The 17,838-nt window shown below is 38.7% G+C and overlaps 1 protein-coding gene across 13 annotated transcripts in view; it reads left to right on the top strand.

Annotated features, from left to right (window-relative positions):
• CADPS2 (calcium dependent secretion activator 2) overlaps positions 1-17,838 on the top strand; it is a 364,417-nt gene that overhangs the window by 125,692 nt on the left and 220,887 nt on the right. For all 13 annotated transcript variants that reach the window (XM_081957016.1, XM_081957023.1, XM_081957020.1 and 10 more), the window contains exon 6: positions 6,309-6,430. In XM_081957016.1, coding sequence (XP_081813142.1) covers positions 6,309-6,430 — 122 coding nt within the window. The remainder of the gene's footprint in view (positions 1-6,308; positions 6,431-17,838) is intronic.

The raw sequence follows: 17,838 nt of genomic DNA, 5'->3' as shown, positions 1-17,838 counted from the left end.
AAAAATAGGACAGGGATAAGAATATAGAATAAAGGAAAAAATAAAAAATAAAGAAAAGAGAAATATATAAAGAAATGACTTTCTTCTTTATCATAAGTCTAAACAATTTTAATAACTTACCACTTCTTAAAATTCAACAAATAATCCCTTTCCTCCTGTCCTATTTCTTATTTATAAACAAATACATGAAGCTTTATCATTTCAGACCTAATGGACTTTAAAAGTCCATTAAGTATTACCAGAGACAACAATGTATCTACTTTAACATGGTTCAAATCAAACAGTTTTATATTCCTTCTTTTTTACTTTTTTACTTTTTTACTTTTAACTATCTTGATCTTTAGGACATTATTTAAATCCTAAAACTTAATTTCTTTTCTTTCATTTCCAATCCCCCCTAGATTTTTTTTAGTGTCCAACTTTTAAAGTCTTGTCTTGTTTTTTTTTAAAGTATAAAAAGAAATACATGTTTTCCATGGGAAGGATTATGTATAATTAATTCCAAAATCCTATTTCAAATTTATCTGGACTTAGTTTGTAACTTTCTAAAATCAAAGTTTTAATTACTGTTTCTGTTTATTTCCCCACATTTTTTCCAGTTCTTGTAGCTACAATTCCCTTTGCTAGGCCTTTGAAGGAAATTCACCTGATTCTTTAAAACATGTCTATCCAAAGGTCCCTAATAGCTGAAAAGGAGTTTAAAAGCAATTTCCGAAAATGATTAGAAAAGGAAGCATGCAAACTTAGTGCCTTTAATGTCAGGTTAATCTCATTTGAATAGATCATCCTTTATGTTGAAGTCATGTTAACCTTTTCTAAGGCATAGTAATTATCTTAACACAAGAGAAAAGTGATGAAGATTGTTGGACCAGATGCTGAATTTTGTTTAAATTGTTTCACTTTGCTTCTTTTTATTATCTGTTATCTTAGGAGCTATTCAGAAATAACAGCTCTTCAGATTGCTACTAGAGTGTCTGGGTAGATATAATAAGTATGGAATGTGTACATTAGCATGAAAACAAAACTAAATCCTCTTCCTATTGTGCAGGGATGCATATTTTTGTTTACTATTATGACCATTTCTCGTCTCCTTTGATAAATATGGCAAACCTTACACATCTCTTGAATTTGGGATTCAGAGGAAGTGAAAAGAAAATTATTCCTGTCAACAATGCACTTCTGAATGCTGCTAATGTTTTTGAAGGCCAGTACAACTCTGTGTACTAAAACCACGTTCTCTGGACTTGCATTTCAGTTTAAAGTCTAGGATCTCTAGATTTTTGCTTTAATGCTAGCCCTTCTTTTCTTTCTTTATTTCTATTTATATATTTAATTTGTCAAACATGTACAAGATAACAGGTATAAGTATAAACATGAACATGAACAAAGGAAATGAGTACAAATAAATGGGGATATTAGGACAGGAATAGTAGGCATGCTGGTGCACTTATGCACGCCCCCTTTACGGGCTTCTTAGGATTGGGGTGAAGTCCACAGTAGACAGTTTGAAGCCGTGGGGATTTCAGGATGTAACAACGGAGTCAGGTAGAGCATTTCAGGCATTGACCACTCTGTTGCTGAAATCATATTTTCTGCAATTGAGTTTGGAGCAATTTACCCTGAGTTTGTCTCTATTGTTTGCCCATGTATTGTTGAGGTTGAAGCTGAAGTAGTCGTTGATAGGTAAGACATTGTAGCAGACAATTTTGTGTACTGTGCTTAGGTCATACCGTAGTCGGCATAGTTCCAGGTTGTCCAAGCCCAAAATTTTGAGCCTAGTGGCATAAGGGATTCTATTGTGAGCAAGAAGAGTGGAGTACTCTTCTCATGAAATACTCCTGGACTCGCTCAATTGTATTAATGTCGGATATACAATGTGGATTCCAGGCAGACGACCTGTATTCAAGAATTGGTCTGGCAGAGGTTTTGCATTCCCTAGTTAGCAGTACAATGTTACCAGAGAAGAAGCTTCACAAAAATATGTTTTTTAACAGGGACATATGATTTTTCATTGCTTCACACGCACCCTTTAAAAAAGGCTTAAATAACTGCCCCAGAAGTCTGAAACATGTAGCATGTCCTAACATTTTAATCTTTTCCTATTCCTGATCTAAATTCTTGATATTTTCACTGAACTTTTATATATATGTGTGTTGGTTATAAAATTATAGTATCTTCATTACGCTTTGCTTATAGTTCAAAGATAATACAAGTGCAAAGTTGCATTCTTCTGTTAACATGAGAAAAAGTTCAGCAAATATTTCTTTTTTTATTCAACTTGTCACCTCCAGTACACTTTTCAACAGAATAAAATCACTGCTGCTGAAAGTGAAGGGTAGACCACTAGCTCCAACTCCAGCAGGAATGGTTGTTGTTTTTTTTTAAGAGGAACAAAGATTATTTTGTAGTAATGGGATTTAGTTCTATAAAGCAATTGCCTCCTTTGTCACTCTGTTGGCAGTTTGAGTAAACAGATCTTGTGGGCTAAATTCACATGCCATTTTCTTGAGTACTTCTATATTATGCTGCAAACATGAACTGTTTTACAGTTCATAAATCTGAAATAGGTTCACAAGCTATTTGTGAATCAAAGTAAATGGTGTCGGAAGCTAACTGAGCTACAGACATTAAAAGTGATGTTCAGTCAAGAATAGAATTCAGTCCGGGATGTTTCATAAGGAAGACAACACCATATTTCTTGGGCAGACATTGGCATCACTCTAAGGCCATGATGGCAAACCTATGGCACGCATGCCACAGGTGGAACACGGAGCCATTTGTCTGGGCACGTGAGGCGTTGCCCTGTCAGCTGGCCAGCGAACATGTGTGTGCTAGCCAGCTGACTTCGGCCTTCTTTTGAGGCCATTTTTCACCCTGAAGCCTCCACAGCGCGAAAAACTGACCATACGGGCAAACCAGAAATTTGCGAACATACTTCCAGTTTGTTCGTAGGGCCAGTTTTAGCCCTCTGGAGCCTTCAGGAGGCTTCCCTGAAGGCTCCAGAGGGCAAAAAACAACAACCCTACGAGCAAACCGGAAGTCACTTCCGGGTTGCTAGTAGGGCCGCTTTTAGCCCTCCAAAGCATTCAGGAGGCTTCCCTGAAGGCTCCAGAGGGCAAAAAATGATCCTATGAGCAAACCGGACTTTAGGGTCATTTTTTTGTCCTCCGGAGCCTTCAGGGAAGCCTCCTGAAGGCCCCTGAAGGCTCCGGAGGGCTAAAACCTGCCCTACGAGCAAACCAGAAGTCCATTCCCGAACACCTATGGGTGTTTGCCCATAGGGCTGGTTTTTCAGCTCCCGAAGCCTCCAAAGGGCCTCCAGGGGGGAGGCTGTTTTCACCCTCCTCAGGCTCCTATAAAGCCTCTGGAGCCTGGGGAGGGTGAAAAAAGCACACCAAAAATGGGGGGAAGCGCTGGTTGTGCATGCATGTGCACTGGGGTTGTGCACATAACATTATGGGTGTGGTACACCCGGCACGACCTCCCTGCGCTCCCCCCGCTTTTGGCACACGAGCCACAAAAGGTTCACCATCACTGCTCTAAGGGTACCCACACTGCTTCACAACCTATCAGTGTGACAAGATGAATTACTCGGAATCAGAGGTGGGCTTCAAAAATTTCAGCAACGGGTCTCTGTTTGGTTGCTGGGTGGGCTTGGCCTAGTCAGCCTGCTGCACCAAGGCAGGAGGGGGCATTTTAACTTTCCCCAGGCTCCAGAGGCTTTCCACAAGCCTCTCTGAGGATGAAAACCTCTTTCCCCAGGCTCTGGAGGCCTTCCGGGGGGGCCCGTTTTCCCCCCTCCCCAAGCCTCCACGCATGTCCTGCACTTACTTCGCACCCAAAATGGGCTGTGTGGAGCCTCCTTCTCTCGAACCCGGGCAAATCCATAGCAGCCCACCCCTGTTCGGAATCAAAATCAAAAAAGTTATCAGGGGACAGGTCTCTCCGCTTTTATGTGTTTTTCTTCTAACTCGTTAGTCGTGAGAGAGCATATATAATTGGTATATATGTAGGTTTCCATGCATGTTTGTGTGTGTGTGAGTGTGAGTGTGTGTTCTACATACATACATACATACATACATACATACATACATACATACATATATATATATCTTTATCATAGGATTATCTTTTTTAGAAAAGGAAAGGTTGAATAGACATGCGAGTCTGTTATAAATGAGAAAGCCAGAATTGTTTTTAAAAGATATTATTATGTGTCGATTTGTGCAACCAAAGGAGTCATTTTAAGCCAGTATTCTCCAAATTATTGTTATCTGTTGAACTGTTTTTCTTCCTAATCTTTGAAGATGTGCTTCAATTTAGATTCCCAGTACTACAATGCCAGTATAATTTTAGAGAAAAGTATTAACTTTAAAATAAAATGCTTAGAACTGGCTGCCTGTATCACATGTTATGTGGCTTTCTGGCAGTGGAAAACTAGTAGAATATTTCTAGAACCCGTAGGTCTAGAAGCACTCTGGCCAATTTATCTTTTCATAACTGGAAAGGACGAATTTAACTTACTTAATTTCAAAGTGTACAGAAATTGCTAACATGTAGTAAGTGAACTATATTTTCTGGAGGTTTTTGAAAAACTGCATAAAAGAAGTGTTTCCTTGCAAAAACGTTTTCCAAAATGTTCGGTTTCTCCTTTTTCTCCCATTTCATAGGAAAACGAAATGATACTGTGCCTTTTTTCAATCAGGGAAATCTCTCTGCAAGTTGACCTGATCACAATGCACATTTCTGTAGTCAAGAAAACAATGGTTTCCCAATAGCATGATGATATTGATTACAGTTTAAAGAATTTGAGTTGAGGAACAATCACCTTCAGAGTCATAATTTAATTTGTTGTCTTCAAGGCAATAATTTCAATTTCTGAAGTGGCAAGCCACTAAGGCAGCATGTGACATACATTTCAACACTAAATTCAACTCAGAAGTGGAACTTCGGGCATTTAGATGTTGATATGGATAACATCCTGGATTTAATGGTGTGAAAATATTTTTATATGTCTCTGGTTAGGCATTAGATTAGCACCTCAACTGTGTTCATAATTCTTCCCAGCAATAGGAATAAATGGAATTTTGGAATTTTGACCACCAGTTGTAGCAGCATTCTGCTGTCAATTAAAGATTAAGTTTCCCCTAGCTCAGGGGTGTCCAAACTTGGGAACATGCTGGCTGGGGAATTCTGGGAGTTGAAGTCCACAAGTCTTAAAGTTCCCAAGTTTGGACACCCCTGCCCTAGCTACTTCTAGGTATCTTGGAATCAATTCAGATTTGCACTTGAGATGAGTGTTATTTTAATATGTGAAAGTTCATAGTTCTATGCTCAGATCAAGGTAAGTCTTATAATAGTTGGGTATGCAGTAGTTTATACTAATACTCAGTTGCTATGTATCAGATTAGATCTCGATACAGTGTTTTTAATATATTTGAAATATTACTAGTTTTTCATATGTTTTTCTTGGATTCAAACTAAGAATTTGTTTATTTGTCCCAGCATTGTCCCTCCCTTGCTGGTGAGTAATATTTGTACAAAAGGATACATTTAGAGCTTTGTGGCCACTAGACATATCCAAAAGCATCCACAATTACACTCTCAATATTTATAGTCTGTTGGTTAACAGAGGTATTATAATACCCTGCTTCCCTGAAAATGAGAACTCCCTGGGTTAATAAGTCCAATTGGGCTTTTGAGCACATGTGCTAAAATAAGCCTTCCCCGAAAAGATTGCAACACAGCAGCAGCCATGAGGTAACCACGCTCACTGTCTCCCGCACCTCAAAAATAATAAGACCTCCCTGAAAATAAGGTCAATCGCTTATTTCGGGGGTCAAAAGAAAATAAGATCCTGTCTTATTTTTGGGGAAACACGGTAGTCTTTAGATCCTAAAATATTATAATCATTTATTATACATTGCAATATATTTACTGACAGGACAAATATAACCCTAATGTAGTATAAGCTGCTACATATAGGATTTTTGGATTTTTAAAACGCAGTGTGAGGCTTAGTATGACGGTTGCTCTGTACACATGAATATAGAGCACACTTGTTTGTCTCCAATGTTTAGCAATTTTCTTCCTCAATGTTTAAAACCATCAACATATTTTAAAGGCTAATCCAAAGTTGCAAGGAAGAAGATGATCAATGAACTGTATAAAGGGGCAATAATCTTACATTTTTATAAAGCTGAGTGAGACCTACCTTTTTAGTCAATGGTAACATTGCCTTCTGTGTACTGAGTATATCTTTCAAACTGTTATGTCAATGCACATTTACTGGGTTTTTTCTTGTACAGATTGTTATAATGGAAGTTCAAGGCTTAAAGTCTCTAGCTCCAAGCCGTATTGTTTACTGTACAATGGAAGTAGAAGGAGGAGAGAAACTTCAAACAGACCAAGCTGAAGCTTCAAGACCACAGTAAGATTTTCAAATGATGGGGTTTTCTCCCTTTTTTCATAAGTTGGATTCCTTCAGTCTCATGGGAAAATTTGCTCTAAATATGGATTTATCTTTATGGAAGTAAAGATTAGCAAAAAGTAACAAGTGATGGGGCACTGATAGACTGGCGGCCTGGTTGGCACATCTCTTCTAGGAGTTAACAGCAGAAGGGTTGCAGAAAAGGCCTGATAGAGGAACAGAGGAAAGTAGACATGCCCAACATCAGCATCTACAGGAGGAATACAATTAAGATGGTTACATTAACAGAATTAGAAAAAACCCTGCCTCTTTTGTGAATGTGTGTATGTTGCTCATATGAACAATGAGGCAGGTTTTGTCACATTGCTGCGGAACCCTCTTAACATTTTTGAAACACACACACAAACCCTGCATGGATGACAATGATGCTCACACCAACTTGAAATGGCCAATAAATGCCCCTTTATTTATAGACACTGTCACCCTACTTGTCCTCCATCATAACAAGTGGCAATGTATTACAGATTTTACATAGCCTGGAGCTGGCCTTGGATGATGTCAGAATAATGGAGGAGAAAATACTACTTGAAAATGTTCGTAATTGATAAATACTTAAGACTCTATAACACATGGATTGGGAACAAGAGTAAGGCAACATTGTAGGGTGAAGTTCAATATTGTTGGTGCCCTTATTTATTTCATTTCATTCCACTCAATGTATGACTACATAGAAACCAAAAGAGCAAAACACATCTTGTTTAGTCATTCCTTCTAGAATTACATTTTGCTTTTATTCTCTAAAAACACAATAAGGTAGATGAATCATAATTCATCATGATTATTCTTCATTTACTAAATAGGCCATAGTCCCAAATTTACTTATTTGAGTAAAATAAGTAAAATCTTACAATCCCCAATTGCTTTATAGACATTGTAATAAGTAAGATGTTTGGTGTTGCCTACTTCCATAGGTTTTGTCAATTTCCCAGTCTAATCTTCAAGCTGGGATTTTCTGGTGGCCTCTTTTCCAAATAAAAACTAAGGCCAACCCTGTTTACCTTTTCAAGATTAGTTAAGGTCAGGTAAGTGCTTCCATCTAGCTGGGTGATAATATTATTGATCTATTTGATAATATTTGATAAATTCATTGGTAATGTTTTCAGTTCAAATGTATGCTGCCTTGAACTCTTTTTGATCAAGTTTAATGAAATTGGGATATCTCAATATGGAAGTGATCTCTTTGGAACTTACATTTTAAAAGCTGACGTGTGGTAAAATATAATGAAGATGAAATGATTGGTTTTCATGTGTAGTATTTTTTCTTTCTTTTGTTGTTGTTTTATGTTGCTGGATGGATCTTCATAAATGTATTCATTCAGTCAGAAGTGCTTTTCTTGGCTGAGATTCAACTTGTACACATAGCTTAAAATTAAAATTCCATAAATTAATACTAATAAAATTTATTATATGACAATTTTCTTCAATCTGGAGTCCTCCAGATAAGTGAGTTATAATTCGCATAATATCCAATTCATTCAGTGAAGTCTTTGTTGAAGATTATGGGACTTGTGGTTAGCTTTCTCTTGGAATTTCTTTCAACTCATTTTTGGAGGATGCACTAAAAAAAGACTCCAGGAGGGAACTCTCATTCCAAGGATGACACATAGGAAGTTAATTAATTGTGCTTCTGATTCATTTGATTGCCCTCTGGGGTGATATACTTTCTTCAAAAGCCTTCCCCTTCTGTTAAAACCTCACTCAGAATCTTTTGTAGATCTGTTTTAAGACATACTACCAAGAGTCTCTCCTGCTCTTTAATGTGTGCTGTGAGATGCTGTTTTGAACATTGTAGTCACGAAATTCCTTGTGGACCAACCATGAACTTGACATTTGCTAAACAAGTTTAAAACTCCATTTGAAAGTAATTTAAGCATGTAAATATGACAAGGTGTCTTTTCCTCTCTCTAAATAAATTTGTACTTTGAAACTTCTTTCATATTTTTTTTTTACTATTTCAAAAATGGAATCTACAGTGCAGGAAGTACGGTATGCACAACTAAACCTGAGACCATTTTGACCACACACACACACACACACACACACACACACACACACAAAGTCTCTGATTCATGCATTTCTGCTTTTTCCCCCCACTGAGTGGCAATAATATATTCAGAGCCAATTAAAACCAAAATTTGTACAATATAATTGGAAAACAATGGTGAGGAAGACAGTAAACGGCTAAATGTTTAAAATATTGTAGTACTGTCTTAAAACAGCACATTTATTTTGGTCATAGATGATCATAAAACACAGATGTTCTTAAATGCAATAGATATCAAGAAATGGCATTGGAAGGGAAACTGTAATTATTAATTTAGTAATTGTGGAGTACAACCATACCCTACTGTAATTTTTGGAAACAGAACAAAACAAATATTAAAATGAAAAGCAATTAACAAAGTACATAATATAGTGTTGGAAAACATTTCATCTTTATTGTATACATTGCACAACTAAAGACATCTCAGTATTGAGTAATGGCATTAGCCCAAGAAGCATTTAAAGGCATACAAAGACCTTAAAGAGTAATATCTCATCTCAAGGAATGAGAGGCTGATTGTGAAAGTATAGAGCCATGATGGCGAACCTATGGTACACATGCCACATGTGGCGCTCAGAGCCCTCTCTGTGGGGACATCCCCCCAACTCAGTTCCACCATGCATGCGTATGGTCCTTCCGCCGGCCAGCTGATTTTTGGGCCTCTGCCATGCATGCAGGGCAAATGTGGGAGATGTGCATGCATGTGCAGGGGGGAAGGTCGCGCATGGAGGTTGTGCACCCATGCCCAGGGGCAGGATGCATGCAGGGTGCGCAAGTGCATAGCATTATGGGCGCATACACACATGCTTTTGACACTCAGAGCCAAAAAGGTTAGCCATCACTGGTATTGTGAATAAGAAGAGAAATGATCTCAAACTGTGGTTTGTATGAATGTCCACATCCGACATGTAAGAGAGGTAGCAATAGGAGTCATCTGCAATGTGTACAGATGTGGATTATTGCTTTAGTTTCTTAATTGCTAAAGATTGGGACGTTCTCTATGAATCACACATGTTTTAAAAAAGCAGAAGGGAAAGAGAGGGAAAAGCAAGAAAAACTTAACAAAGAAAGATAGGATGGTGAAAATGAAACCAGTGTAATAAAGAAAAAAGGGAGTCTAGGTAGTCCTCAACTTGCAGCTCTAATTGAACCCAGAATTACCACCATAAATCATTCTGATTATTCAGTGCATCATCCTGGGACTCATCTGATTTTATGACATTTTTTTGTAGCAGTTGCTAAGTGAATGTGCTGTCGTTAACTGAACCATTGTGTGCAACAGGCATTTTTTTCCAGAAACCATAAATCATGGTCCATGACGCTGGGATGCGGCAAACATCTGGTTTCCAAATGCCCAAAATGCAATCACATGACTGATGGGGTGGCCACTGAAACTTTGAATCCAGATCCTAATTACCTTTTGGGGGGGCTCCATCATAACTCTTAATTGTCAGTAAACAACCAGTCATAAGTCAAGGACTATCTGTAATTAGTTGGAAAGAAAGGGTGAAAAGGACAGAAATATAGGAAGAGCCGATCAATAAATCAGGTAGCTCAGACTAGGAAACTATGGGATGAGGGGGCTGTGATGTATTGCCCATCTCTGCATGGATTTTAAAAGGCATTTGATTGGCATAGTGGGGGGGGAGTTAGGCTGGGAATGGGAGCGTTTTCCCATTGTGATTCAAAAAATTCACACCAGAGATGAAACAAAATCAGGCATTATACCACTGATTTCTAGTAGCATGATGTTGGCATTCTGAGAGTTCAGGTAGATTGCCTGTCCTTGGAATAGCAAAATGGTGGTGAAATTGTTTTATTCTTTTTCAGCATGCTTGCCAACATAGTGCCTTAACTGCAATGTATAATTTAAAATTTCAGAGTACCAGTTACTAGCTTTCCATGCCACAATAAATTAACATTTTTGTTTTAAAAATGTGCAGCTCTCTTGATCTTGATCTGGATCATTTAAGAAAAAAGAATCTACCTTTCTCATATTCCCTTCTCTCCTCTTGTTCATCCATTTGGACTGAAAGCATGAAATAACTGATAAGAGGAACCATACAGCTGCTAGATAATGTGGACAGGAAAAATGATTTTCTTTTCCATACACAGGAATGTTGCCCGATCTTTTGAAAGATTGGCCTAATAGATCTGAAGCTGTTGAAAAGAAAAGTTGGACTTCAATGTTTGTTCTAGAGGTGGGTTCCTACCAATTCATACCGGTTGAGCTGAGTAGGTAGTAACTCAGCCGGCCACGTCCCCAAACCGGTTTTATCGGCGGTGCCTATGGCAGCGCCATCTTGTTTTTTTGCTTCTGCGCATGCCCAGAAGCATTTTTACCTACTGCACATGTGCGCATATGCATCAAGCACACATAGCACACCTAAAATGCATCCCTGAGTGAACCGGCAGTAGAAGAAGCCGAAATCCATCCCTGGTTTGTTCACTTCTCTTTTTCCCCTAAAGAGAAGACTAACTACAGTATTAAAGATGTCATTAGCATTCCCAAATTAAATTAATTCTCAAATTAAATTTTGAAGAGGTGCCAGATCAAAGCCAGGGATTGTCAACATTCTGTCTAGATTTGCAGGCTTTTGCACTGCAGCACTGAAGTTGTAGGAATCTATATTTGCTTTCACTGGACATCCATAGTGGATTGGGTTCACCTGAGAATGTAGCAAATGGCATTCATAGATGGCTTCCTTACTCACACACTGTGTCCGTGCATAAGAACAGCCTAAGGCTATGGCTTCTGGTGATGTTAGAGATGGTGCAGAGAAATGCAGGTTGCAAAACTGTTGATATAAGTAAACTATGAATATCATGACCTTTAATAAAAGAAGTTGACATTTTGAACAGGAATCATGCCTCACAAATCTCTTGCAATCACTTCTAATGCCAATGAGGATTTATACTGAAAATCTATGAAAAAACAGTAAATCTTACTTTTCCTAAAATGGTGCTAAAGTGAGAATCAGGATCATGCAGATTTATTTATTTATTTATATCCTGCCTTTATCATTTTTATGAATAATTCAAGGCAATGAAGACACAAACTGATTCATCCTCCTCCTACTTTCTGCAAAACAGCCCTGTGAGTTGGATTTGGTTGAGTGGGAATGATTGTCCCAGAGTTGCCCAGCTGGCTTTCATGCCTGAGGCAGGACTAGAATTTAGCAATAGCACTTAGACTTATATACCGCTTCATAGTGCTTTACATCCCTCCCTGTGGTTTACAGAGTCAGCATATTGCCCACAACAATCTGGGTCCTCATTTTACTGACCTCAGAAGGATGGAAGGCTGAGTCAGCCATGAGCCTGGTGAGATTCGATCTGCCAAACTGTTGACAGCAAGTGATCAGCAGAAGTAGCCTGCAGTACTGCACTCTAACCACTGTGCCACCGTGGCTCATAAAACCCTCTGGTTTCTAGCCTGGTGCTTTAATCACTAAACCAAACTGGCTCTTTTTGAATGAGACTGGTCGTCTAAGATTAATTACAGGCATTTCATTATATTAGCTAAATTCAATCTCAACAAACAACTTCCGACCATTGTTTATTATATGGTACGATTATTCAGGGCCATCTTAAGAACATTATGGGCCCTGGGCAAAGCAGTGTACTCGGGACCCCTACGAACAATTACTCACAGGAATAAAAATGTAAATAGTTGATAAAATTAAACATATATTTGTTTTATTGGCACGTCAACAAAATCGGTGTTGAAACATGCTGTGCAGCAACAACTAATCAACTTAATAAAACATTTGAACAATACACGAGGCTTGAAAAACACAATAATACTCAGTAAGCCATACAGTTGCTGTATTTATATAATACAAGGTGCATTGACGGGTTAACATGCAGAGATTAGTATGGAGCCCCTGTGCTCAGGCCCACAGGGAAATGCCCATCAGGTCCATGCATTAAGACAGCCATGTGATTATTATGAGGATTATATAGTTAAAATAATATTATTGAAACTGACATGCTAGATTGTGAAAAATATAAGGAGCAACAGACACATCTGATTGCCCTGTATTAGTTGGACTGGTTCTTTTAAAAATGTATAATCTATATTGTGCCTTCTTTGCTAGAGTATAAATATGATCTATGATCTCTTTTAAAATTGGACATACAAACCTACCTTGCAGGCAAATATATTTCAGAAACACTCTACTTGTTTTGCTGAGGATTCTTCTTAAAATAAGGCTGTTTGGCTCCTTTCAATTTCAGCCATATTAAAGCTTTCTAAAAGTGTGTGAAATACTTTTATGTTGCCTTCCCAGCAGTTTTCTGCTTTTTTAAGGTTTCAAAAGGCCACCAGCATATGATAGTGACCTTTTCTCTCCACTCTCAGTTAGGAGAACACTTTCATTGAAGTTGAGCTCATGGAGCAATGCGTCAGTCTGTTGCTTTCAAACAACAGGGATTCCCATCTCCTTGTACAGCTAGTCTTGAGCATTTTATTCTCCATTATTAACTCTGTCATTCTGGAATAAAATAGAGCTTGAGCACTGGAATGCCCACTGGATTTTTAAACCATTTTAATTTTCTTTCTCATAAATATTTCATCATGAATGATGATGAAGGCTGCAACATTTGGCAAGTGCTTAATGAATGTCAGAGTAGGATAACAGAATTATGAACAATGCTGGAAGTGCTTGCGTATTTAAAACTTCTGTGTGGTAACATTTGGTAAAATAATTAATAGAGACTGGATTTAGATTTAATTGATTCATCCTGTATTTATCCCTATCCACTCAAGGGTTTGTTGCTGTTTTTGCTGTTCGTATTTTAAAAAAAATATTGGGACATGTGCACCATATGGAACTTTCTATATTTCAATATGGAATATACAGAGTTTTATATGTTGTTTTCCCTAAGGGGAACTTTTTAAGATTGATTTCAGTCTTCCTGAAAATGTGCTAGGTGGTGGAAGTTTTTAAGCGGAGAATGGCATTTGTTAGAGAATTCGGTTCATTGATACTCTTTGATTTATATCAGAGGTGAACCAAAACTTTAGTATTATGGTCACTAACCAATGTCACAAATATTAATAATTTGTAGAGATTTAATGCAATAAGTAAAGTTACAGACATTTAAATATTCATGTAGTGCAAACAAACTTAATTTGCATGCTGAGTTACCGGTACGTGTCGGTGTTTATTTGTTTAGAGGTTCCATGAGATGTTGGGTGCTAGCACATGCTGCTTGTTATTATGGCTATTGCCTACAGTCTCTGTAGAAAATACAGTATAGTAAAGCATAGGCAAAACATATAACCAAAGCACAACTTTCCAAAATATAAAACTTCTTCACGTAAAAACTGTTTTTAATTGTGCCCTTGAGAATAACTGGGAGTAAAATATTAAAGGATAATAGTAGAAAAGCTTTTTAAAATAATTATGTATAATAAAGTACATCAAAGTACTTAGTTGCTTTGAAACTATTCTGTTGATTCCATAATTCAGCACACTTCAACACTGGGCTGTGTTGAGTATGGTATTCAATATCCAGAGGAATGCACTAGGATACTCATAAATCAAAATGAGCAGATCAGTAGAAAATATTTGTGAGTGAAAAATTAGTTTTAACAAAAATGTAAATGCAATAAGCTACATTTTGTTAAAACAATTTCAATTCCTTCCTTCTTTCTTTCCTTCTTTCTTTCCTTCCTTCCTCCCTCCTCCCCCCTCCCTCCGTAAAATTCTTGCTGGCTTCTCAATAGTTTGTGGAGAAGCCAGTAGAAAGTTGCAAGTCTAAGAACACCAGGGAATAAGTGGCAACTGCCAGGTGGGGGAGGAAGCAAGGAGTGCATGAAAGTAGGGGGTGGGAGTGATACATGGGTGCACAAGGTGTGCCATGTGAGTGGGGAAGGGTGCATGTAAGAGATATCAGGTGGGTCAGAGAGGTTGCATAGGGGTCCAGAAGAGGTGCTACATGGGTCAGGAAAGGTATGCAATGAATGGTGTGAATCAGGGATGATTGAGGAGTGAGCATGAGGTACTGCATGAGTCGGGGAAGGTGCACAGAGGGTGTATAGGGACGCCCAAGAGGTGCTGAGCAGGTCAGGGAAGGCATGCAGGGGGAGCAGAGGAGGAATGTGTTCCTCCTCATTCCTCCATTCCTTCCTCCCTGTTCCTCCCTCCCCTCGCTTCCTGCCCCAACTTTCCCAAATTTTGTTCCATTTGGAGTTAGGGATCCCAGAGTTTGGGGTCATAATGTAAGTTAGCCCTACAATGCACTGTTTTGCCAGTTAAAAGTTACGGGAAAGAGAGTTTTAGTAGTATATAGGTTTATGAGTATTGTATATTTTTCCACCACTGTCTGGTCATGTGATCAAAATTTGGATGCTTGGCAACTACTTCATGTTTATGATGTGGTGTTGTGGTGTTGTGGTGTCCCAGGGTCATGGGACCACCTTTTGCGACCGATTGGCAAGCAAAGTCAATGAGGAAGCCAAATTCACTTAACAACCATGTTAGTAACTTAACAACCGTGGCAAGAAAGATCACAAAGCAGAGTAAAATTCCCTTAATAACTGTCTCAATTAGCAACAGAATTTTGGCTCAATTGTGGTCATAAGTTGAGGAATATCTGTATGCAGAAGCCATGAGGAAAATGACCTGGATTTAACCCAGGAAATCCAGAGAGTGTAAGAAAGGAATTCAAGATTGTTCTGCTTTACCTCTTTTTAGTTTAAGGGGGGGGGGGGATGCTGTTAGGCTATCAAGATTATCATAGCTTGCAGTATATCAATAAAATAAGAGTTCTAATATCTATTTCCTGACCTCTTCTACCCTTAAAGAGCTGGCATCTATCTTCTTCAAAGCTCTGTTACTGTTCCTCTATAAGTTTTCAGGTTATGGCCATAATGGAGCCTATCCATAATGGTCGTAACTTGTGATGACTGTAAATTGGTCACTCACACGGCCGCCCTTATTTTATAATCTTTTTTCGGCTGTCACTAAGCATATATTGTGGTTGCTAGGTGAATGGCACGGTCATTAAGCAAACCCATGTTTTGCTATCGGGTTTTTGGTTTTGCCAAAAACTAGAAGTAAATGCCAATATAAAATGCAGTCATTGGACTGCGGGATGCTGCAAATGGTATGTGACCCGAGGAGAGGCAGCTGTTGGAAATTTAAAACCAGGGCATAAGTATCTCCAAGGAGGTCCACTGTAGCTTCAGATGATCACTAAGTGACTGGTCATAACTGGATGACTACCTGTACATCAGTCTCTAGCCTTGAGAAAAGTTCTCAGCTCTAATGTTCTGGAATGTCCCCTTCAATATCTGGACAGATAAGGATATGCCTACATATTGCTCTTACACTTCAGTTCTCAGTTCACAATGTTTATTCCTCTCCTTATTTCATTCTATATAAAATAAAATTTCAGATTCCTAATTCAATATAAATCCCACAGTACTATGAAAAGGTAGAGAATCTTATTTAACACTGATTTTAGTAGTTTGGATATTTTGTTCAATCTTTGCTAAATCAAGTTATCCTGATCAACACAGTGTTTGCAGATGTCACTAAAATAAAATTACTACAATAAACACTGCAGCTGTTAGATTTGTATTATTGTGGAGAACATAAGTAAATAACATTTGAAATATTTAATTGTTGTTGTAGGCATTACAACATCTCAACAAAAGTGGTTTTAGATGTATGTATGTATGTATGTATGTATCAGTGGTGGGTTTCAAAAAAATTTTCAACCTCTTCTGTAAGTGTGGCCTGCTTTGTGGGAGTAGCTTGCCGGCCATGTGACCGGGTGGGAGTGGCTTGCCAGCCATGTGACTGAGTGGGAGTGGCTTGGCAGTCATGTGACTGGGTGGGCATGGCCAACTTGTAAAATGTGGTGAAACTCACTTAACAACGCTCTTGCTTAGCAACCAAAACGTTGGCTCAGAAACTCTGGCATTTGAAGCACGCAAGTCTTAAAGCTATGAAGTTACAAGACCTTGCACCCTAACCCTTTAGGAAAAAAACCTGGGGTGTTCAAACTTGAGAGCTTTAAGACTTGTGGACTTCAACTCCCAGAATTCCTCCTCCAGTCATGTTGGCACAGGAACTCTGGCATTGAAGCGTACAAGTCTTAAACCTTGCACCCCTTACCCTTTAGGAAAAAAAGCCCCAGGGATGTTCAAACTTGACAGCTTTAAGACTTTAAGGTTTAGATAGGACTCTTAGAGGTGGGCGGGGCGATTGGTGAGCCAGCCAATCAGTGAGCGGTGGGTGGGGCAAGCATGGTGCAGACAGGTTGGGGGAGGGAGCTGGAACCGGTTCTAAACGGCACGATAGATTTGTGGAACCTCTTCTATAGAAGAGGTAGAACTGGCAGGAACCCACCCCTGGTATGTATACATACATACATACACATTTGGGGGGGGGGGGTTATTTTAGTGCATGCACTCAAAAGCCCTATTGGACTTATTATCCGGGGAGGTCTTATTTTCGGGGAAACAGGGTACAGAGAGAGAGAGAGAGAGAGAGAGAGAAAGAGAGAGAGAGAGAGAGAAAGAGAGAATGTTCCTAGTATCTATAGCAGGGGTGGGGAACTGTGGCTCTTTTGCGACTTGTGGACTTCAACTCCCAGAATTCCAGAACCAACATAGCTGCCTCAGGAATTCTGGGAGTTGAAGTCCACAAGTCGCAAAAGAGCCACAGTTCCCCACCCCTGATCTATAGTATGATGCATATGAGGCTCAAGCCAAAACTCTTTCATTTAATAACCATACAGCATGAGCATCTTCCAAACCAGTATTCTCTTTTATGACACACATCTTAGAGCACTTCCTAAGTCTACTATTGAATTTTGGGTTCACATTCAGAAAAGAAATTGCATTTTTAGCTCTGCCTTGGAGGTATGCTATGATCTATCCCATCTCATAATGTCCACCCTCCTTGTTGTCTAATTTTTGTCCTTTGTTTAATGCAATCCTAAAGTTGCATAGCTACCTACTATAGGAAGCTTGTTATTCTGTGAGGTTCAAACCCTCTACTGAGAATTGAATTCATGAGCCTTTTCATTTCAGTTGACTATATACAGGGCATTAGTTTAGGAGGTATCTAGGTCCAGATGCTTAGTCATTGAAGACAGGTTTATATAGAAATTGTTAGAATTGTATATACAGTCCACCTTCCCTTGAACTCTCAAAGCACAGAAATGCAGATATCTGTTTTTTGTTTTCTGTTACATTGACCTTCAGGAAACACCATGTGACTGGTTTTGTCCTATTTTGACATCACAATGAATTTCCAAATAGTATTCCCCATAGATGTTCTAC

This window comes from Natrix helvetica (assembly GCF_964273705.1).
Source record: "Natrix helvetica genome assembly, chromosome: 6".
Lineage (NCBI taxonomy): Eukaryota > Metazoa > Chordata > Lepidosauria > Squamata > Natricidae > Natrix > Natrix helvetica.
The sequence above is the reverse complement of the archived record's forward strand: the minus strand, read 5'-3'. Positions and strand labels throughout refer to the sequence as shown.